At 39.9% G+C, this 23606-nt stretch overlaps 1 protein-coding gene across 1 annotated transcript in view; it reads left to right on the top strand.

Moving 5' to 3' along the window:
• Positions 1-23606, top strand: part of wdr11 (WD repeat domain 11) — a 112450-nt gene that overhangs the window by 61133 nt on the left and 27711 nt on the right. The window contains exons 15-22 of the mRNA XM_060842073.1: positions 8951-9075; positions 9521-9668; positions 12251-12357; positions 12917-13031; positions 13281-13452; positions 22239-22347; positions 22646-22708; positions 23149-23214. Coding sequence (XP_060698056.1) covers positions 8951-9075; positions 9521-9668; positions 12251-12357; positions 12917-13031; positions 13281-13452; positions 22239-22347; positions 22646-22708; positions 23149-23214 — 905 coding nt within the window. The remainder of the gene's footprint in view (positions 1-8950; positions 9076-9520; positions 9669-12250; positions 12358-12916; positions 13032-13280; positions 13453-22238; positions 22348-22645; positions 22709-23148; positions 23215-23606) is intronic.

Genomic DNA, 23606 nt, shown 5'->3' with positions numbered 1-23606 from the left:
AATAGATGTAAAATAGCTTACCAAAGATAACATTTCAGTAAGCTAATTATTGTTAAGGAAGTGATATGTGGGAGCTCAGAGCACTTAATTAAGATTTTAACTCCACATTATTGCTTCCCCTGAGGATTAACTACTAGATTTTTACCTTTTTAAACTTCAGTGTAAATGTTCTGATTGCTAGGAAACAGACAAGGGAGTCATTTAATTTTACAGACCAGAAAGGTCCCTGGTTCACTTTGTTATTAGTGCTGAGTTAGCAGATTTCAGCAGAAATGACAGTAAGCTGTAGCAATTACACTCCTGGGATCGGAAGGAGAACATTAGTATGTAGTTATGTTCCTGATTGCTGTCTAACACCCTCTAGTGGCAATGTTTATTTGTTAGATCAGATGGCATCAGGCTTACCAGTGATGCCCTATCCAGCTGATAAAACCTGTTGCTCTGTCAATATAATAATGCCACTTGGATAAGATACTGGAGTGTAACTGACAGTGTGCAGAATTGCACGACAGGAAGTAATCCATAACCATAAGACCATAAAATATAGGAGTAGAATTAGGCCACTCAGCTCTTCAGTCTTCTCCACCATTCAATCATGATTAATATATTTCTCAACCCCACCTTCTCCTCGTAATCCTGCATGCCGTTACCAATCGTACCTATCTATCTCTGTCTTAAATACACTCAGAGACTTGGTGTTCACAGCCTTATGTGGCAATAAGTTCCACAGAGCCAACACCCTCAGCTGAAGAAATTCATCCTCATCTCAGTTCTTAAGGATTGTCTCTGAGGCTGTGCCCTTTGACCTTAGTCTCTTCTCCACTATCCACGCCTGTCAATATTCAGTAATTTCAATGATCCAAATAGATGATGCCCACTGCTCTCCTTTGTCTAAGCTGCTCAATGCCACCTCAAAAACTTTAGCAGATTTGTAGGCATAACCTCCCCTTGACAGAGCCACACTACTCAGCCCTATTTTACCATGCACTTCCAAGTACTCTACAGTCTCACCCTTAATAATGGTCTCTAAAATATTAACAATGATCGATAATCTTACTAATTGGCCTATAGTATCCTGTCTTCTGCCGCCCTCTCTTCTTAAACAGGGGTGTTAATTAGCCATTTTCCAGTTCTCTGGTAACTTTCCTGACTCCAGTGATTCCTGAAAGACTACCATCAATGCTTCTACAATCTCCTCAGCTACCTCCTTGAGAACTCTGGGGCATCGTCTATCCAGTCCAGATGATTTATCCAGCTTTGGAGCATTCAGCTTTGCCATCGCCTCCTCCTTATCAATGGCCACTACACTCTCATCTCTGCCCACCGACTCTCTTGAAGCTCTGGTATGCTGCTGGATTCTTCTACTGACAAGGGAATCCTGCCCCCTCAGCTCATCTGCCAGTCCTTTTGATAGGGCGTTTATCAATGGGTATTTAGTTCCCAGCTCTGATCCCCTTCCAGCCATGTCTCTCTGACAACCACAAATTGGACTTGCCAATTTAAATCTGTGCTACAAGCTCACTTACCTAGTTTTGTATACTCTCTGTATTAAGTACTACATCCTCAGTTCTGCATTGATTGTCTCCCTTCTCATACGTCTCCCTGATTGCCATGCCTGAAGTTTGATTCTTGACCCATTCCATACTCTCTATCCTATTACTTGTTCGAGAAACTTCAGTAACCTCAGAAGTGGATTGACTTTATTGACTTTCATCCTGAGCTTGCCCCTCCCCCCATAGGCTGCTTTATTGATAGATTTGTGGTCAGGAGGAAAAGGAAGGGAGGTGTGTCTTCCTCCCTATTTCTAACTCTTTCTTTTTCCTTCTCCATCTCTCCCTGGCACACTCTCTCTCTCTTTCCCTCTCCCAGTCCGCCTGTCTGACACTTATTGGGCTGAAACTAAAAACCAAAAAAAGTGTTGTAAATGACAATCAAAAACAGAAATTGCTGGGCCAGTTCTGAAGAAGGGTCACTTGACCTGAAACCTTAACTCTTGATTTCTCTCCACTGATGCTGCCAGACCCACTGAATTTTTCCAGCAATTCCTGTTTTTGGGTTGAATCTGTTTTGTTTTGTTTTTGGTCAAGAGTCATCCAGTTTTTGGAGGGTTTCAGACCACAAAGGGAGAAATGTACAAGAATATTTTTGATTCAGTTTGTGGATGTACCTACTAGAAAAGGTGCAAAACTTGACCTGCTCTTGGGGAAATAAGGCAGGGCAGGTGACTGAGGTGTCAGTGGGGGTGCACTTTGGGGCCAGTGATCATAATTCTATCAGATTTAAAATAATGATGGAAAAGGATAGACCAGATTGAAAAGTTGAAGGTCTAAATTGGAGACAGTATTAGGCAAGAACTTTCGAAAACTGATTGGGAGCAGATGTTCGCAGGTAAAGGGAAGGCTGGAAAATGGGAAGCCTTCAGAAATGAGATAACAAGACTCCAGAGAAAGTATATTCCTGTCGGGTGAAAGGAAAGGCTGGTAGGTATCGGGAATGCTGGATGACTAAAGAAATTGAGGGCTTGGTTAAGAAAAAGAAGGAAGCATATGTAAGGTATAGACAGTATAAAGGCAGTAGGAGTATACTTAAGAGGGAAATCAGGAGGGCAAAAACAGGACATGAGATAGCTTTGGCAAATAGAGTTAAGGAGAATCCAAAGAGTTTCTAAAAATACCTTAAGGACAAAAGGATAACTAGGGAAGAATAGGGCTCCTCAAAGATCAGCAAGGCGGCCTTTGTGTGGAGCCACAGAAAATGGGGGAGATACTAAACGAGTATTTTGCATCAGTATTTACTGTGGAAAAGGATATGGAAGATATAGACTGTAGGGAAATAGATGGTGACACCTTGCAAAATGTCCATATTACAGAGGAGGAAGTGCTGGATGTCTTGGAACACGTAAAGGTGGATAAACCCCCAGGACCTGATCAGGTGTACACTAGAACTCTGTGGGAAGTTAGAGAAGTGATTGCTGGGCCTCTTGCTGAGATATTGTCTCATCGATAGTCACAGGTGAGGTACCGGAAGACTAGAGGTTGTCTAACATGGTCCCACTGTTTAAGAAGGGTGGTAAGGACCAGCCAGGGAACTATAGACCGGTGAGCCTGACGTTGGTGGTGGGCAAGTTGTTGGAGGGAATCCTGAGGGACACGATGTACATGTATTTGGAAAGGCAATGACTGATTAGGGATAGTCAACATGGCTTTGTGCATAGGAAATCATGTCTCACAAACTTGATTGAGTTTTTTGAAGAAGTAACAAAGAGGATTGATTAGGGCAGAGCGATAGATGTGATCCATATTGACTTCAGTAAGGCGTTTGATAAGGTTCCCTATGGGAGACTGATTAGCAAGGTTAGATCTCACTGAATACAGGGAGAACTAGCCATTTGGATACAGAACTGGCTCAAAGGTAGAAGACAGGGGGTGGTGGTTGAGGGTTGTTTTCCAGCCTGATGGCCTGTGACCAGTGGAGTGCCACAAGGATCGGTGCTGGGTCCTCTACCTTTTGTCATTTACATAAATGATTTGAATATGAGCATAAGAGGTACAGTTAATAAGTTTGCAGATGACACCAAAATTGGAGGTGTAGTGGACAGCGAAGATGGATACCTCAGATTACAACAGGTTCTTGACCAGATGGGCCAAAGGGCTGAGAAGTAGCAGATGGAGTTTAATTCAGATAAGTACGAGGTGCAGCATTTTGGGAAAGCAAATTTTAGCAGGACTTATGCAATTTATGGTAAGGAGTGTTGCTGAACAAAGCGACCTTGGAGTGCAGGTTCATAACTCCTTGAAAATGGAGTTGCAGGTAGATAGGATAGTGAAGAAAGTGTTTGGTATGCTTTCTTTTATTGGTCAAGAGTATTGAGTACTGGAGTTGGGAAGTCATGTTGTGGCTGTATAGGCCATTGGTTAGGCCACTTTTGGAATGTTGTGTGCAATTCTGTTCTCCGTTCTATCGGAAAGATGTTGTGAAACTTGAAAGGGTTCAGAAAAGATTTACAAGGATGTTGCCAGGGTTGGAGGATTTGAGCTGTGGAGAGGCTGAACAGGCTGGGGCTGTTTTCCCTCGAGCATCGGAGGCTGAAGGGTGACCTTACAGAGATTTACAAAATTATGAGGGGCATGGATAGGATAAATAGACAAAGTCTTTTCCCTGGGGTTGGAGAGTTCAGAACTAGAGAGCATAGCTTTAGGGTGAGAGGGGAAAGATTTAAAAGAGACCTAAGGGGCAACTGTTTCACACAGAGGGTGGCACGTGTATGGAATGAGCTGCCAGAGGATATGGTGGAGGCTGGTACAAGTGCAACATTTAAGATGCATTTGGATGGGTATATGAATAGGAAGGGTTTGGAGGGAAATGGGCAGGGTGCTGGCAGGTGGGACTAGATTGGGTTGGGATACTGGTCGGCATGGAGGTGTTGGACCGAAGGGTCTGTTTCCATGCTGTACATCTCTATGACTCTAAGTGAGGACTGCAGATGCTAGAGATCAGCGTCGAAAAGTGTGATGCTGGAAAAGCACAACTGGTCAGGCAGCATCCGAGGAGCAGGAGAGATGACGTTTGGAGCATGAGCTCTTCATCTTTTCGACTCCGTGCTACAAAACCCAACAGGATCTGTCGCTATATCTTACTAAGCTCACCCTATTAACCATCCACTCTTTTCTGTCTCCCCTGTTGACAAATTCTAGTTTCAACTTACCACCCGGTGTCCCGGATGAACTTGCCACTGCTGAAGTATTACCGCATTGACCAACATCCTTGGTGCCAACGCTAACTTTAAAAGCCTGTTGTGCACCCAGATCAGCATTTCAGTCTCGAGCTGACCTGTGCATTTGCCCCAGACATAGCAAACAAGGGAAAGTTGAAACCTTGCTATACAGAATGGGATCTGGAGGGAATGGTATGGAGATGGTGTGTTCTCTTTGCCCCAGGGCTGACATTGGAGGCCACGGTTGCCACCCAGCTCAGTGCAGGCTCAGTCTCTGCAAGAATTTCACCTCCATTCCGGAATGTGCTTAAAAGGTGCAAAGTGTTGTTCCTGACTTCGAAACAGGCCTTGCTGGACTTCTCACGCAATTCTACCACATTTCTCCTCTGTCAGTCAGGTCCTATGATTCTAACATACTCAGGCTTATGCACCTTCTGTTTACCTTTCTCTCTTGCTTGCACTCTTCGCCTTCATGCGCTCTCACTTCCTCTCACTTATTCCCTTCTCAGTCAGTACCTTCTGTCACAATCCCTCTTCCTCACACTCCCTCTTCCACAATATTAAAACTATCCTCTGAAATAAGCCTAGCAAGCTATCAGTTAAAGGGGTAATTAGAGTCGGGCACTAAATGCTGGCTCAGCCAGCAATGTCTCCATCCTACAAATGAAAAAAACAAAAACTCACTCTCAGCCCACGAGATTTGCACTTTGCAGTATGTTGTCACTCTGTAAGTGTTACCCTGGGCAAGATTAGTGCCACTATTCCTCCTTGGCCTCCACTGTCTATGCCACCATGTTCCTCTTGGATGACTGGATCAGAGTAGAAGTGCTGTTGGAGAAGTCAATTGAGAAGTAATGCAGAGAAGAGAAAATTTGTGGAAAATATGTTAAAGTGAAATGGGCAAGGTTAAATGGATATGTCATTTCTACTTTATTAACAATGCTGTAGTGAACCTACATTTAAAGATTTGCTGTAATTAATTCAAAAACATCAGATCCATTTGGGTGAGACGGAAGACAACATGAAAACCTGTTTTAAGAATTCATTCCATGCAAATTGAATTCATTTGATCAAAGGAGCTGCATTCAGCAAACAATGACTGATCCCAAAGGAGACTTTGCATCATTTGCAATGAGGAAAAATATAAGTGAAACAATTCAGCCCACATTGGAAGTGAAATTTGCTGCAGCAGAAAAAGTGAGACACCTCCCACACATTCTTTTTCAAAGTGGAAAATAATATTCAGAATTGTTGAGAAGATGCCAAAAATGTTGTTATGTAAATGGAGACAAAACAAATTGACCCAATTAAAATAAGAACAGGGAAGTAAGTATTAGCTGATCCAAATTTGGAATGCATATTCAAACTGTAAGAGCTAACAAGGTGACAATGGCTATTTATTAGCAAGAAACATTCCATTATCTCCTGGGATGCACACTTAGGATCATTAGTTAGAAAATAAAGTCTCACAGCAATTCACATACCTTCTCTTCGAGTGGAATCGTCTCTACACTTCAGTGAAATTAGAGTGAACCCTTAGGTGACCAGTGAAACATTATGCAGGAGCACTAATGTATTGAGACAGATTCTTAAAAACATTTGTCCAGTGGATTGGTAGAAAATATCACAAAGCTTGTTTGGAAAGTACAAGAAGGAAAAATAGCAAATTCTGGAAATAGGCATTTCAGCACTTTACAAGTAAAAAGCAAACTAACAATTACACGAAGCCTCTCAGTTCTACTCTGGCCAATGCTAGTAAAAATATTAAACTATGTTTGTTCAGCATTTTCTATGATTATGTACAAATTGGCTTGCTATGATATTCCTTATAATGGGCAGGACAGGCTCCATTGTATTCATCTTTGAAATAGAGAAGGGGATGGCTTGTATCAAAGCAGTTGCTGCTAAACTCAAATGTTTAACAATTGTGGAATGCAATGAAGGTTTACGAGCTGGTGAGACAAATTTTTATACACTTTCTTCTTCAAAGTGGCCTACAACAGAATTAGAATTGAGCTGCAGATGTAACATGTAGTAACATATGTTATATTTTACATTAAGAATCTCACTTATGATTGGTTATCACATCTTAAAACTCCTTCGAGAATATTCAGAAGTAGCAGTCACTTCCCACTCTCCCGATCACATAAGCTTAACAAGCTTTCTTGCATGTCTGCATAGGAAATGCACTGGGAAGTATGGGGAGGCTCCTAAACCATTCCATTGGTAGGTAAGCCATCAGTAAATGATTTAAAACCCTCTATATGCATGGACATTTTGGATTTTTGGAAGTATTTACAGTTTTCCAGTTCCTGTGAAATTGTACCTGTTTGAGGATGAGTTCAATCCTAGCCACTACTGTCAATTCTTTGAGAATTTGTTCTGATAGTTTCCTGGAAGTTAAAACATTTTTTTTCAAAATATAACATTCAAAATTGGCTGTGAAGAAGGACCTGGAACCCCAAAATGACTACGAGCGACAATTAATGTGCTGTTTTAATGAAACCTTGAGAGTAAGAAGAAAAGGATGAGAATTGTAAAAATGAAGCAGAAGTCATATCTAAATTGAAACAAAAAGCTGCCAGTGCTGAAAATCATTGGAAATACTCAGCAGGTTTGGCAGTATTTTGTGGGGAGAAAGCAAAGTTAACATTTCGGGCCCAGTGACACTTCTGCGGAATAGGTGTAGCGATAATATTGCTGGTCTAATCAACTAGAACTCCAGACTCATGTTCAGGGGTCATGAGTTTGAATTCTACAGTCCGTTCTGATATAACGTGATAGTTCAGTTCTTGTGTGATCTCGCATTATAAGAAAATTGTGCAATGGCTGCACTGTTTAATCTAATTGCGATACTGCCAATACAGGTAAGGAAAGTTCACCTTCTACAGTCTAAATTCTTCAGTCATGTTAAAGCCAGTTTGCATTGGAGAAGCAGTTATCGTAGAACCAACTGTTATTACAGACAGTGAAATTTGAAGTTAACAAAAATCTGGAAGTAAAGGCTGGCTTAATGGTGACCATGTAACCGCTGTCGATTGTTCAGATTGTATAGATAGATTACTTAGTGTGGAAACAGGCCCTTCAGCCCAACAAGTCCACACCGACCCGCCAAAGCACAACCCACCCAGACCCATTTACCCCTTCACCTAACACTACAGGCAATTTAGCATAGCCAATTCATACTTAAAATAAAACAAATTCTGATCCACTCATGTCCTTTAGGGAAGGAACTTATCCTTCTTACCTCATCTGGCTTCCGTTTGATTCCAGACTCATGGTAATATGGTTGACTCTTAACTTTCTTCTAAAGTATCTCAGCTGTAGGGCAATTAAGGATGGATGCTAAATGCCCACTAACTTAACCAGTATGGCTCACATTCCATGAATAATAATAAAAGACTTAGTAGTGATGATATTTGTAGAAGTATACATTGGTGGATTGATGAAGCAGGAACATATTGTTGAAGGAAACAAAAAGGAATGCAGACATTTGCTCATAAGTGTTTTTTTTCCTTAGCTGGGATATCACGGGGATCAGCTAAAACTGATTTTTCCCTATTTATATTTGTCAAACTGTATATACACATGGCCATGTATGATGATTTGTTGCAAAAGCTTTTAATTTATTTGTGCAAAATTGATGTAACAGGCACTGAGCAAGAATTGTGATTATCTCACCATAGTCGTACAGGCTGCCATAGGACTGCTCTCATTAGTGAGAAACAACCGGCCTCAGGCAAAGGGAGAGATTGAAAAGGAGAGTTCTTCACTGAACCCATGTTCTTCACGTCACTCTGCAAGATGAACCAGCCATCCAGCCAGCTGAGCTAATCAACCTGACTTTCAGAGCATGGGAATCTTGATTTCAGTATTGATTGTAATTGATAAGAAATTTCACCAAATAAATGTATAAGAGGGTTTACACTGATTTTATCGCTAATTTTGTAAATTCCGATCTTGGTGACCCATGCATTCAACCTCATCAACTAGTAATAGAAGCACTTAACATCATCAAATTTCTGTCTGGGTTTTAGAACATCCACCAAGACTTGTATGGCTACTTTGTGGAACAGTGTGATACTGGAGAGTGATGTCAGATGTGATAAAGGATGCAAGACTGCTTCCTGTCATTTGATAGGCTTGGTTGCAAATATTATGCGAATATATTGCGAAAAACTGAGGGTTTTTGACAAAAAGAACACCGTAAAATTCACTGTACTACTTTATCTACAGGAATGGTCTCCTACTCACAACCTGAGGAGTCTGCGTAAGAAACAGTTAGCAGTCCGAGAAGCCATGGCCAGACAGACTGTTGGCTCTGATGCAGAAGCCAGTAACATTGAGTCACCTATGATCAGGTAACTTAGAGAGGATGACAGGGCACTGCTGGCATTGATTGGTTTGTTATTCCAAGGCCCTGCTGGTATGGTTTGTAGTGGACAGCAGATAAAGGCTAGAAAATGACACTGCTTTGCCAGCATACCTGGGCTTATTCAATATAAGTGCACAACACTAGTGAACGTTTGGAATAAAACTCCTCTCAGTGTAAGTATGTTTGCGAGCTGTTCTTGTGGCAGAGTGATATCTTGCTGGGTAAAGAAATGAAAGGTGATTAGAATAGTTTTGAATTCCCTCTGATTCTGCTTTTATCAGTTTTCTTCATTTATATAAGGAATAATGTGTACCTTTTTAAGTGATTTGACATTTAAATCAATTAACTTAATGCACCAAATATCAATGTGAAAGAACAGCTCAAGATATATTGATTATGAATTGAATAAATCTGGTATTTTACTTTTCCAGTTTGCTGCAGGAAGCAGAAAGTAAAGCTGAAATTAGCCATAACATTTCTGCACGTGAGCACTTTATATTCACTGACAACGATGGACAGGTCTTCCATCTCACTGTAGAAGGAAACTCGGTGAAGGACGGGGCCAGAATTCCTCCAGATGTAAGTACAATGAAGGACAGTTCCTGCTGTGAACTAATGAATTTGTTTTGCATACCAACTGAAGTGCAGTCAAATTCTACAACCTACCAAATGACCCATGAGTGGAAGTGACAATTAACCACCTGGCATAAATACAGCATATGTGACATTTTTTGCTGTTATTAATAGCAGTATGTAGATAATTTGAAGTGGTTGATTGATTTAGAATCAGCTAAAGTGTATTAAGTAAATTTAGATTTTTTATTTTTTATAATTGAAATAAAAAGTGGAAATTAAATATAAAGATGCAGTGGTGGGTTGATGTTCTCCTAAATATAGAATTAGGAGCAGGAGTGGCTGACTTGGCCACTTGGGCCTGCTCTGCCTTTCATTAAGATTAAGGTGGATCTAATTGATCTGCATTTCCACCTCGCCTGATAATCTTTCACTCTCTTGTCAAGAATCTATCTGTCTCCACCTTAAAAATATTCAAGGTCACAATTTCCATAATTCTTTTGAGAAAGAGAATTAGAAAAACTCTCAACCTTGTGCGAGAATAGATGTTTCCATATGTCTTAAATGGGAGACCGCTTATTTTGCAATAGAAACCCCAAGTGACTTCTCCCTCAAAAGGAAGCATTCTTTCACACGTAACCTGCCAAGGCCCTTCAAAATTTCATATGTTCTAATCAAATCACCTCCTTCTAAACCCCAGCAGATAAAGGCTAACCTGTCTAATGTTTCCGCAAATAAGCTTTTATTACCTGGAATTACCTTTAATATGACACCTCATCAAGGGCCATCTTGAAATCCAGATACCGTACACCTAAAAATCAGGTTGCCACATTGTGAGTGATGAAGGAACTGAAAAAATTGTAACACGATGTAATCATTGCTGATTTTGTGAAGTAGGGTATAACGTTGGACCGCAAAGTCTGTTCTTGTGCTCTATGACACTATGACTCTATAATTCTTACTGGACAGAGAAGAGGTTTTATTCATCATTCTACTGCAAAGTCTGTCCTGTTAATACTTTTGTTGCGTCTCAGGGAGCAATTGCTAAGTAAGACCGCCTATGGTGACTAGCTTGGGCGGAGGGGGTGTTTGAATATTGATGTTGCATTCAGTTCTGTACTGGGTTTTGCTTTCCAGTTATATTTTATGATACTGTTGAGTTTCAACTTTCAGAATTGATCTGATGTTTGGAAGCTGTTTTCGGCACTGTTTTATTTGATTATCCATTTGCTCACACTGAGGAAACACTGCTAGGAACTGATCTTTAAAACAGACAGCCCCACCAAGTTCAAATAGTCAAACTTTGTGACAGAAAACTCTAACTGAAATTAGAAATGAAATAATGGACTGCAGAAGACTGAGCCGCATATGCTTTCAGTGCTGACTGTATCAAGAAAGACATCGTTCAGATCTTTCCTCCTTGTTGAGTGTGTTCGTTCTTGGTTGTTGAAGTTCCTCACTTCCTATGAATGAATAAAAACATACTTATGAGGTTGAAATGCTTCATTCCATGATTAACTGCTTGTCTCTTTACTGTAAAACTAATTGCAAAACATCAACGTGTTTCGAGGATGTTTCTAATGAAGTGCTGTTACATTTGTAGATACTTCCGTGTTTAAAATCATATATGTTTCCAACCTACTTTTGACATGCAGCACTAGGGATTTTATATAAGAAATGCTTCTTAAATGCCAAACTTTTCACTGTATTCACTGCACTTATTTTAATGAGATTTTGTGCAATGTGCAGCATTTTTGTCAGATGCTAGTGTTTTAGAGATCCATGTTTGATGTGTAAATTTATAAATTAATGCATGATTTGAAAATAAGCATCATTAGAAAATTGCATTCCATTTAAATGCATTATTCCCAGATACTAATAATGGCCATCATATTTTTGAAGTGGCCACCTGAAACAACCAGCATAATTGCACCTTGAATGTGAATGATTCTGTGATTCATTATTGTTGCTATTAATTACTGCATGGTTGGATTCTGTATTTTTTTTGTCTCTGCTGTGTTCAATGATTGAATGAGAAGATGTTGATGTGTTAAACAGCATCTCATTTGAAATAGCTTTTTCAATCCCGTAGTGAGTAGCTGCTGAGTTACCATACCAAACCTTGTACAGTTAAAGTGATCTGAGAAAACACAGGGTGTCTTTGAATGTAACTTTGGTAACAATCCCAATGATCTTAACTGACTAAGATGTATTAGACTCTATCAGAGGCTTTGAGCATATCCAAGTAAAGTAAAAGTGCTTATCTAAGGAATAAAATATATGTGTGAAGCAAAAGAAATCCTTTCAGTTAAAAACAAAGTTAATTTTAATTTTAAGATATACTGCACATGTATGTTTAAGTAACGCTGTCATTAACCTAAAATCACAATTAAGTGCTGATGTAATGTGGTCAGCACATTACACTTGATTTCCACAAAATTTACTCAGGATTCTGTAAATGTATTTAAACAAGTAGAAATCATGGTTTAACTTTTATTGTGTGTTTGAGGTATGTGTACCAAAATGCTGCTGTAATATGTTTTAATTTTCCATTTAATGTGTTGAAATTACTCTCAAACAAATTGCAGGGAAGCATGGGCACCATTACATCCCTTGCTTGGAAAGCAGACTACCTAATACTAGGTGATGTTGATGGGAATGTGAACTTCTGGGATTTAAAAGCTCGAGTTTCAAGGTAAAATCTTAAAAACTCTGGAATGTTGCATTTGGTAATGAACTATTTTGACTATCCTAAGGTGATCTGGTGTTCTGGCATTTTAATGTTTGAGATTTTTGAGATTCTGTAGCATAGGTTTGAAGGTTTTCTTTTGGAGTTTTTATTAGATTAGATTAGATTAGATTAGATTACTTGATTAGATTACTTACAGTGTGGAAACAGGACCTTCGGCCGTACGAGTCCACGCTGACCCGCCGAAGCGCAACCCACCCATACCCCTATATTTACCCCTTACCTAACACTAGGAGCAATTTAGCATGGCCAATTCACCTGACCCGCACATCTTTGGACTGTGGGAGGAAACCGGAGCACCCAGAGGAAACCCACACAGGCACTGGGAGAACGTTTAATTGGCTTGAGGCACAAGCTATTTGGATATAAGTCTCAACTACATCATTGCCGTACTATATGTTGACCTTCTACTCAGAAAAAGATGAGACAATGAGCTCATTATTGGATTTCTTAGTCTGCATTAGAATTGGAAAGGATTCCATTTATTGCTGTATTTGTTTAACAGAGGAATTCCCACTCATCGCGGATGTGTAAAGAAGATCCGCTTTGCTCCTGGGAAGGGAAATCTAAAGCTGCTGATCATGTTTAATGATGGCGCAGAAGTCTGGGAGACCATGGAGGTAATAAAGCTGTAGATTAATATTGCCTGTTCTTCTTAAAAGGTGTTTCTTACAATTTAAGCGTATATTATGCCATTTAAGTTCTAACTCACAATGTTTTATGTTCTGCCATTATGTTAAACATCTCTAATTTTTTCACATTGTTGCATTATTGATTTGATCAAATATATATTGTGGGTATAAAGTAATTAAATAACTAACTCCATTTAAAAATGTATAATTAATTAATTTAGAATATTCTGTTTTAAGGTTCAGATGGTCAGCAGCATAAGGACTGGCCGAAATATCAACTACAAGATTCTTGATATCGATTGGTGCAGTTCTGACAAAGTGGTTCTAGCATCAGATGATGGCTGTATCCGGGTCCTGGAAGTTGCAATGAAATCAACAAGTTACAGAATAGATGAACAAAACTTAACAGGTGTGAATATGTGTCTGTAAGTGTAAAAGCGTATTGGCGTATTGTTACTGTGCTGTGTGTAGCTGTCATAAGATCTGATCAAATATTGCTGAGATGTTTCTTTCAAAAGGATTGAATTTCATTTGGTATTATATATATATATATGTGACAGTTTGTTCTAAAGATTTTGTTGAATTTAGTGGAAAGCTCAATCAGTAAATGGAAATTGTACAATTAGAAAAATATGATTTCTGATAAATGGTGAACGACAATTTCATATTTTCCTTCCTCAGGTTCGGAACATTATTGTTATCCATCTCTGTACTCATCTTAGTCACCTCTAGCTGTTTGAGTCCCATGAGTTTTACTTTGCATCCAGAGCACGAAGCCCAAATCACAAGCAACATTCTTCGTTTGCCAAGTTTATCTTTCCCTATCTTTCTCATATCTATAATTTTCAGGGTAGGACATAAGGAGTGTAGTCTAATTTCATTGTTGATTCCCTTATATTCAGTATCAACTTATTGCCATTAATGCCATCAATTGTAACATCAACTTCCATATGTGTGCCATCACATCATATTCACCACTCCTGATTCTATAAACTCTTGTTACTCTGTTGAATATCAAACTACAGAACTTTGTACAGACAAGTTGTATTTGTACAACTTAACTTTGTTAATCCAAAACTTTGTACAGTTCAACTGAAGTTGCTGTATTTGGCATGGATCAGAATCTCTGCAACTTGGCATCTGCTCCTGCCTGTTACCCTGAGTACTCATTCAGGTCCAACTTGAGCGAGGTTTGAAAGCTATATCACCTTTATCACTTCTGCCTCTGTGTCCTTTCTCAATGCCATTGTTACTAAAACTCTTATTCATATCTTTTCCATTTGTGGACTCTACATTTCCAATGCGTCTTCATCTGTAACTTCTGAGGAAGAAGGAAGCCTAACTTGTTAAATCATATGTTTAAATTTTACAATTGATTACAATGGTAGTTAGGCACTGGAATGTATTCAGATAAGGCTGCAGATGTATTTCAACGGCAGAATGCAAAATTTCCATACAAATTTTAAAAAGGCAAAATAGAAAAATCTGTTCCACAAGCTATGTTTTTACAGATACTAAATTGGAGTGAAATTGCACTCCTCTACCAATTCTAACTGACTCCTCCCGATCTCTTTCATTGGATTGTGAAGACAACATTATAGTTTATCTCTGCCTCTTTTTGCATAAACCTTTCACAATTGTGATGTCCTAAACATTTTCAATTCTAACTACTTGAAGGTTTATAATCAAATTTTCCTTGCTTGGAAACTTCCCAAAATGAAATCGTTTTGGCAATGCTGATTGGAACCCTTGAACTGAGGCTTGTTTCTCTTGATGGGTAAAAGTTTTCTCCCTTCTGAACTGAACTCCTGCTGAACTGAGACCCTGACCTGTCTGCTCTTGTAGTCAAAACTTAATGAATGGCATTCTGTTGAGTTGTAAACTTATTGATATAAATATTTCATCCATTAACACTACAGGGGTCTCACGGGAGTCTGACTGGAGTAACAGACTTGATTGAAATTAGTGCACTCAGGCCACTGTTCAAATGACTTCCTGACCATTTTTAAAAACAAATTTGCCTTCACAGAATTGATGCACGTCCAGGTTAGATGTGCCTCGAGTCCAATGTTCAGTCAGGAGCTTGTTTCCCCAGTGTGAATGAGTCTGTAATCTGTAGATTGCTGGTCAATTTTAATGTTTTCTTGTTTTGTGGCCATGAAGGTTGGAGTAGACCTTCTTAGGTGACATTTGTTAGACTTCTGTGTTGGCTAATTTGAGTCTATATACTAATCTGTGCAAGGTAGAATTCTAGTCCAGAGAGACGCACTTGTTTCTGTGCAAGTAGTGGTTAACTCGTGGGCATACAATAATCTTATGTGAAGGGAAGCCATTGAATGGAAGGGCAGACATACTACAGCAATGACCTTATTATAGGTGTGTTTCTTCATTGATGGAGTAAGCTTTTCTAATAAGGGCATTGGAAACTGGTTAAAGAGTGAAGACATTTTCGAAAGACTGTTACTTCAGCTGTCCGTAATATGAACATACTCACATTAGGCTTGATACATTGGTGCCATTATGACACTCTCAAACAATATAGAAAATTATTGTTCTGTCTCCATGGTAAAATTAATATTTGAATGTTGACTGTTAACATATTGTTGGAAACTATGATGTTCTTTGCTATAATGTTGCCTTACGACAAAAATGTCATTGACGTATTGAAGCCAGGGTTTAGGTTGAAAGAAAGAAGGTTAAAGTTGCCATAGTCCCAGGAGATTTGAGAGGGACAACTGGTGGTAAGTTTAGCCTGAGGGTCACTACATGTTAGGCAAGGAGTGAGGTTGAGAAGCTGGGCCTTCATGGTGAGCTCAGTCTGTATGTTAATAAAAACCCACTGTGTTGGCATCTCTGTGTCTCACAAACCAACTGAGCTAGCTAACTCCCATTTTGGATTAAAAACGTGCTGTTTAAAGTGCTACTTGTGGAAACCCTTTAATAAAAGGGAAATTGAGAAACAAATTTCTGAGGAGATCTCAGTTATCTGTAAGAATAATAGGGCCAATATGGTAGGGGATTTTAACTTTCCAAACATAGACTGGGACTGCCATAGTGTTAAGGGTTTAGATGGGAAGAAATTTGCTATGTGTGTACAAGAAAATTTTCTGATTCAATATGTGGATGTACCTACTAGAGAAGGTGCAAAAATTGACCTATTGCTGGGAAATAACACAGGGCAGGTGGCTGAGGTGTCAGTGGGGGAACACTTTGGGGCCAACGACCATAATTCTATTAGATTTAAAATAGTGATGGAAAGGGATAGACCAGATCTAAAAGTTGAAGTTCTGAATTGGAAGAAGGCTAATTTTGACGGTATTAGGCAAGAACTTTCAAAAGCTGATTGGGGGCAGATGTTCGCAGATACAGGAATGGCTGGAAAATGAGATAACGAGAATCCAGAGACAGTGTATTCCTGTTAGGGTGAAAGAAAAGGTTGGTAAGTGTAGGGAAAGGTGAATGACTCAAGTTTTGGTTAAGGAAAAGAAGGAAGCATTTGCCAGGTACAGGCAGGAGAGATCGAGTGAATCGAGAGTATAAAGGCAGTAAGAGTATACTTAAGAGGGAAATCAGGAGGGCAGAAAGGGGACATGGATTAGCTTTGGCAAATAGCATTAAGGAGAATCCAAAGTTTTTATAAATAATTATGGACAAATGGATAACTATGGAGAGAATAGGGCCCCTCAAAGATCAGCAAGGCAGCCAATGTGTAGAGCCACAGGAAATGAGGGAGATACGAAATGAGTATTTTGCATCAGTGCTTACTGTAGAAAAGGACGTGGAAGATATAGAATGTAAGGAAGTAGATGGTGACATCTCGAAGAATGTCCATATTACAGAGGAGGAAGTGCTGGATGTCTTGAAACACATAAAAATGGATAAATCCCCAGGATCTGATTGGGTGTACCTTAGAACTTTGTGGGAAGCGATTGCTGGGCCCCTTGCTGAGATATTTGTATCATCAGTAGTCACAGGTAAGGTGCCAGAAGACTGGAGGTTGGCAAACATAGTGCCACTATTTGAGAAAGGCGGTAAGGAAAAGCCAGGGGACTATAGACCGGTGAGGAGAAAGTGAGGTCTGCAGATGCTGGAGATCAGAGCTGAAAATGTGTTGCTGGAAAAGCGCAGCAGGTCCGGCAGCATCCAAGGAACAGGAAATTCGACGTTTCGGGCATAAGCCCTTCAGGAGGGCTTATGCCCGAAATGTCGAATTTCCTGTTCCTTGGATGCTGCCTGACCTGCTGCGCTTTTCCAGCAACACATTTTCAACTATAGACCGGTGAGTCTGACAATGGTGATTGGCAAGTTGTTGGAAGGAATCCTGAGAGCCGGGATGTACATGTATTTGGAAAGGGATAGATTAGGGATAGTTAGCATGGCTTTATGCATGGGAGATAATGTCTCATAAACTTGATTGAGATTTTTGAAGAAGTAAGAAGGAGGATTGATGAGGGCAGAATGGTGGATGTGATCTATATGGACTTCAGTGAGGTGTTCCAACAAGGTTCCTCATGGGAGACTGGTTAGCAAGGTTAGATCTCACAATACAGGGAGAACTAGCCATTTGGATACCGAATTGGCTTGAGGGTGGTGGTGGAGGGTTGCTTTCCAGACAGTAAACCAGTGGCCAGTGGAGTGCTTCAAGGATTGGTGCTCGGTCTGCTGATTTTTGTCATTTATATAAATGATTAGGATGTGAACATAGGAGGTGTAGTTATTAAGTTTGCAGATGACACCAAAATTGGAGCTGTTGTGGACAGTGAAGAAGGTTACCTTGGATTACAACGTGATCTTGATCAAATGGGCCAATGGGTTGAGGAGTGGCAGATGGAATTTAATTTAGATAAATACGAGGTGCTGCATTTTGGAAAAGCAAATCAGAGCCAGACTTACACACTTAATGGTAAGGTCCTAGGGAGTGTTCCTGAGCAAAGAGACCATGGTGTGCAGATTCTTAGCTCCTTGAAAGTAGAGTCGCAGGTAGATAGGATAGTGAAGAAGGCGTTTGGTTTGCTTTCCTTTATTGGTCAGAGTATTGAGTACAGGAGTTGGGAGGTCATGTTGTGGCTGTACAGAACATTGGTTAGACCAAGCTTTGTCAGGGTTGGAGGATTTGAGCTATAGGGAGAGGCTGAATAAGCTAGGTTTGTTTTCCCTGGAATGCCGGAGACTGAGGGGTGACCTTATAGAGGTTTCTAAAATCATGAGGGGCGTGGATAGGGTAACCAGACATGGTATTTTCCTTTGGGTGAGAGGAGTCCAAACCTAGAGGATATAGGTTTAGGGTGAGAGGGGAAAGATATAAAAGGAACCTAAGGGGCAACTTTTCCATGCACAGGGTGGTGGTCATATGGAATGAGCTGCCAGAGGAAGTGGTGGAGGCTGATACCCATCCAGATGCCTTTTAAATGCTGTAGTTGTATGTGAATAGCAAGGGTTGAGAGGGATATGGGCCGACTGCTGGCAAGTGGGGCTAGATGAGGTCGGCATATCTGTTTGGCATGGAAGAGTTGGACCGAAGGATCTGTTTCCATGCTGTACATCTCTACAACTATGTTCTAAAGACCTTTATAATGATTGGTTACACTGGTGTTCCCATAGTAGCTCTGTTTCTTCGTTTGAAGTAGGAGGCCTACAACTGGAATGATGCTGACTATAGGCAAATCAGTAGAAGATCATTGCAGTCCCTTTGGGTAAGGAAAAGTCAACTTTCAAACATTTGATATTAATACAAACCTCTGATCTCAGTACATTGGTCCCGAGTGACATCAAATCCGACTGCTGTGTCTGACGAATGGCTTATCATTTGCTGTTTCCTCTTCATGAAATGTCTAAAATAAGATCCTGCCCATATTCCTTTCCTCTACGATATAGAGATACCTGATCTACTTATTCCTCGAGATGATTATATACATTTTCCAAAGTCTCGAGGCCCACAAAATCTCCCAAGGAACTCTTTAAGTTTCATAACGGCTCTTTTCAAAGCAAAGTTTTTTCATAGAATTCCTACAAATGTAGAAACAGACCATTTGGCCTAAGTCCATACAAACCCTCTGAACAGCATCCCACCCAGACCCACCTCCCTACCCTTTCCCCATAACCCTACACTTCCTATGGCTGACGCACCCAACCTACACATCCCTGTACAATGGGCAATTTAACTTTGCCAATCCCCATAACTTGCACATCTTTGGACTGTGGGAGGAAACCAGAGCACCTGTTGGAAAAACAGACACATGAAGAATGTGTGCAAACTCGACACACACGGTTGCCTGAGAATGGAATCGAACCCAAGTCCCTCGCACTGTGAGGCAGCAGTGCTAACCACTGAGCCACTATGCTTCTACGGGTCATCAAATCTCATTTAAACTTTACAAGAGATTCCAATTCTTCACTTTTGAAGATCTATATTTGGAACTCCTTGAAAAAACTGTTCTATTATGGATTGCCTCAACAACTGCACATGTCCTGAAAGTTCACTTTTCTTTTCTGAACTGCACCACTGTATTCTTCAGATTGCACTCCCCTGATCCTGTCCTCTAGTACTCCTGATCCATCTTTATTATTATTAATTGGTTGTGGATCAATGTTACATATATGTTACCTCTGCTGCAAAACAACACTATTTCAGATCTCATAGTGAGCTCCTAATATTATTGCTTTGATTTCATTGTTTCCTTTCTTCATTTGTTAGTTGGAGTGCCCTTCTCATGTAAATAGATGAAAAGTTAGTAAGTACCTTGTTTTTAAAAATGAGGACAAAGATTTGTGTAAATCACTGATTCATTTATTACCGTATATACATAAGTAATAGTCAAATTGTTTGATTGCTTTTTAAGCTTAAATGTATGGGGTCGACTATTACATAGATACTACTTTTGAGGGGCTGAAATTTATGTCTGTCAAAATTCATACTGTATCATTAGCAGAAGCCCAACTGATCTCTAAACAAAAAGAAAAATAAATGATTGTGAGAATTCTGAAAACCGGAGCGGAACAGCCAGCAGACTGGAAGACCGGGGGCGGAGTGGAACAGCCAGCAGACTGGAAGACCGGGGGTAGGGCGGAACAGCCAGCAGACTGGAAGACTAGGGCGGAGTGGAACAGCCAGCAGACTGGAAGACCGGGGAGCGGAGTGGAACAGCCAGCAGACTGGAACAGCCAGCAGACTGGAAGACTAGGGCGGAGTAGAACAGCCAGCAGACTGGAAGACTGGGGGTGGGGCGGAACAGCCAGCAGACTGGAAGACTAGGGCGGAGTGGAACAGCCAGCAGACTGGAAGACCGGGGGCGGAGTGGAACAGCCAGCAGACTGGAACAGCCAGCAGACTGGAAGACTAGGGCGGAGTAGAACAGCCAGCAGACTGGAAGACCGGGGGTAGGGCGGAACAGCCAGCAGACTGGAACAGCCAGTAGACTGGAAGACTAGGGCGGAGTGGAACAGCCAGCCGATTGGAAGACCAGGGGTGGAGTGGAACAGCCAGCAGACTGGAAGACCGGGGGCGGAGTGGAACAGCCAGCCGATTGGAAAGCTGGAGCGGGATGTGACAGCCAGCCCATTGACTCATAAACATTGATTTATTATCTGTGAAGAACTAGGGTTGACTTTTACATGAGATATATGGAAAATTCCAGTTTATTTGGCCAAAAATAGGGGGTCGACTGTTACTCAAGCAGATATGGTATATAAAGTGCCAGAGATTTGCATTGAATGTAGTTAAGCTGATGTCAAAACTTGGTCTTAAGGTGCTGTAAATTTATGACATTAGCTAACGGAACATTGTGTTAATGCTACATTTTTGGAACCACGTCTGTACTTACTTTCTCCTAAGCTAAGTACTCAAAATATAAACACTGAACCTGAGTGGTGTTAGTTGCGCATTATCGACTTGCTTTGACTCAATCAAATCTAATTTTGTAGGGTTGGTTAATTAATACTAGCATAATAGTCACGCCTTCATCTGAAGAATGAATAAAAGAAAGTCATGCTTCCATGTACTTACAAATATGGTTTTTAGTTGATAGTTATTGCAATGTCCACAATCATAAATTATTCCTTGACATTTTTGACTAAGCAACTAAATTACCATCTTTTATCCTTGGTAAATGTCAAAGCGCTAGTGCAATTTTGTTATTTTTGTTTGCAAGTAATGTGCTCTTGACCATAATTACTATGAAGACAAATAGCAATCCATTTTTACCCGTGTTTGGCAGTCCCATGAGTGTTAATTCTCATCACATTACGTTATCCATTTTTCTTATGTGCAGCCTCAACTCCACCTACTGATGGAACCTTACCACCACAGCAAAACATTTTCCATTATCTTTCTGTTCATTTTCTCAGGTTTAGATAGAAGCAGTCGCTTCCACTTAAAGAGAGAAATAGGTTTATGCTGCAGATTTTATCAACATTCCCAGTACATTAAAGAAACCCTCTCTCTTTCTCCCCTCTGACCCAGGTGGTACATGAATGAAGTTTGAGCATTTGCAAGATGTTTTTGTGTTGAGTATTGTAAAGTTCCTCATGAAAATATAGATTTTTAATTTTTTAACATACTAGAAATTTATGGTTTCAATAGTAAACTTCTTTCGTTTGAGATGTAATTTTTTTGTCTATTTCCAACCTATTTCCTCTTTTCATTCTTCTTGCACTTTATGCTTTGAACAGCCATTTTTATATATGCATTCAATCATTTTAAAATCTGATTAAATAATGTTTTTAATCAAAAGGCATTCTTACTAAACCTCAACTCTTGGTCTTCTGGTTGAAACTTATCACTTGCTGTTTTACCAATGCGCTCAAGAGAGTGAACATCTTTCCATTACGACATGCTGAAATTTCCACTTTATAGATATTATTTATTTATTTCACATGTATTTTCTACACCAGAATCACTTCTGTGTACATGCTTGCCTTACCCTTTCCTTTGCTCAGTGTTGGTACTGCCTCAGGTTGTTAGAGTCAGTTTTAGAAGTTGCGTGCTTTCTTTCTCATATTTCAGTGACAAGCTGCTCTTCCAACCAGGACTTGGTTCCTGTTGTCTTCCTTACTTGACATAATTCCCAGCAAAACTTTCACATGTAATACTTAGACGGGTATGGGCTTTGCAACTAATTAGGTTGTGTTTGAATGAGAATTTTGAGATGTTTGTAACGTGAATTAAATAAGTTACCTTGTTTGCAATTTCTTTCATAGATCTACTTTGGTGCCCTTACCTCCTCCTTCCCAGATCTTGTCTTGCATTGAAGGCTTTCCTGTTGCACCAGCCATGGAATGGACAACATTCCCTGGATATTATGAATGTGTACGTACACACTAATAGTAACCTTTTCATTTGAAAACTGGAACATCAATATCTTATGTGACATTGCTGTTGTGCTTTGAATGTACAGCACTGAATATTGCTGTTAGCATTCATACTAGTGATGATTAAGAATTTTCACTGAATATATAGCATCCTATTGTTAAAGGCAGTAAGATGTGGTGATTTCTCCCTGCATAAATTTAAATTTTGTATAAAAGTAATGTTCAGCTGTTGCTTGTTGCTAAAGAGGTAGTAATCGTGTTGAATGATAAATGTTTATCCTCTCTATTTTCTGCAGCCGTTATTCAGAAAGTGAAGAGGTAAAACTACTTATGGTGGAGCAGTTGAACTCAATATCAAAGTAAGTTGGAACTTTACTTTTAAAATAAAATCATGAAACATAAATGAAATGGTGCATCTTGTGTTATTAAAAATGTGATCCTTAGTGTGTATTGATACATCAGAAGTTCCTACCTTTTGTATTTTCCTTTTATTTGATATGGGCTGACCAACTATAATTGCCCTTGAGAACATGGTAGAAAAAATGATTTTCTTTAACTGATGGAGTACTGTGTGATGCAGGTACTCCCGTGGTACTGTTGTTTTGATAGTTTCAATTTAAATCTAGCAACAACATTTATGACCTGTTTCCTAGAGCTGAGTGACTTACAATGTAAGGTGATGATGCCATGCACCATCTGTCCTTGTCTTTTGCGATAGTACATGTGCGTGTCTTACTACAGTCTAATTAAAAATGCTTGTGTAATATATGTTTATTAATGCTGACTGTTTCCTTCACAGTGACATTCAGTGTCTTCTTCTAGATCCAGAGTTCCAACTGCTGCAAAGATGCTCACTTGTAGCAAGGTAAATAAGACTAAGCGACATTAGTCAGATTTCTGCCACCTTCAGCTCTGCCCACCAAACAACCTGTATACATACAAAACTGCACTAATCAAGATCATCGATTGCATCTCGGCTGACCATGACCGCAACTTGTTATTATTCCTCCTGCGCCTTGACTTTGAATAGAATTTGAGAACAGCACAGAAACACGTCCACGTGGTGCAACTGGTCTATTCCAGTGTTACATACTAATCCACTGCCCCATACCTCTTCATCTAACTTTATCAGAATAATCCTCTATTGCTTTCTCCGTCATGTCTGTATAGATTCCTCTTGCATGCATTAGTGTTATTCATTTCTTGGTAATAAAGTTCCTCCTGAATTCCCCACGTCAGTGCTTCGCAAATGTTTTC

This window comes from Hemiscyllium ocellatum, chromosome 22, assembly GCF_020745735.1.
Source record: "Hemiscyllium ocellatum isolate sHemOce1 chromosome 22, sHemOce1.pat.X.cur, whole genome shotgun sequence".
Lineage (NCBI taxonomy): Eukaryota > Metazoa > Chordata > Chondrichthyes > Orectolobiformes > Hemiscylliidae > Hemiscyllium > Hemiscyllium ocellatum.
The sequence above is the reverse complement of the archived record's forward strand: the minus strand, read 5'-3'. Positions and strand labels throughout refer to the sequence as shown.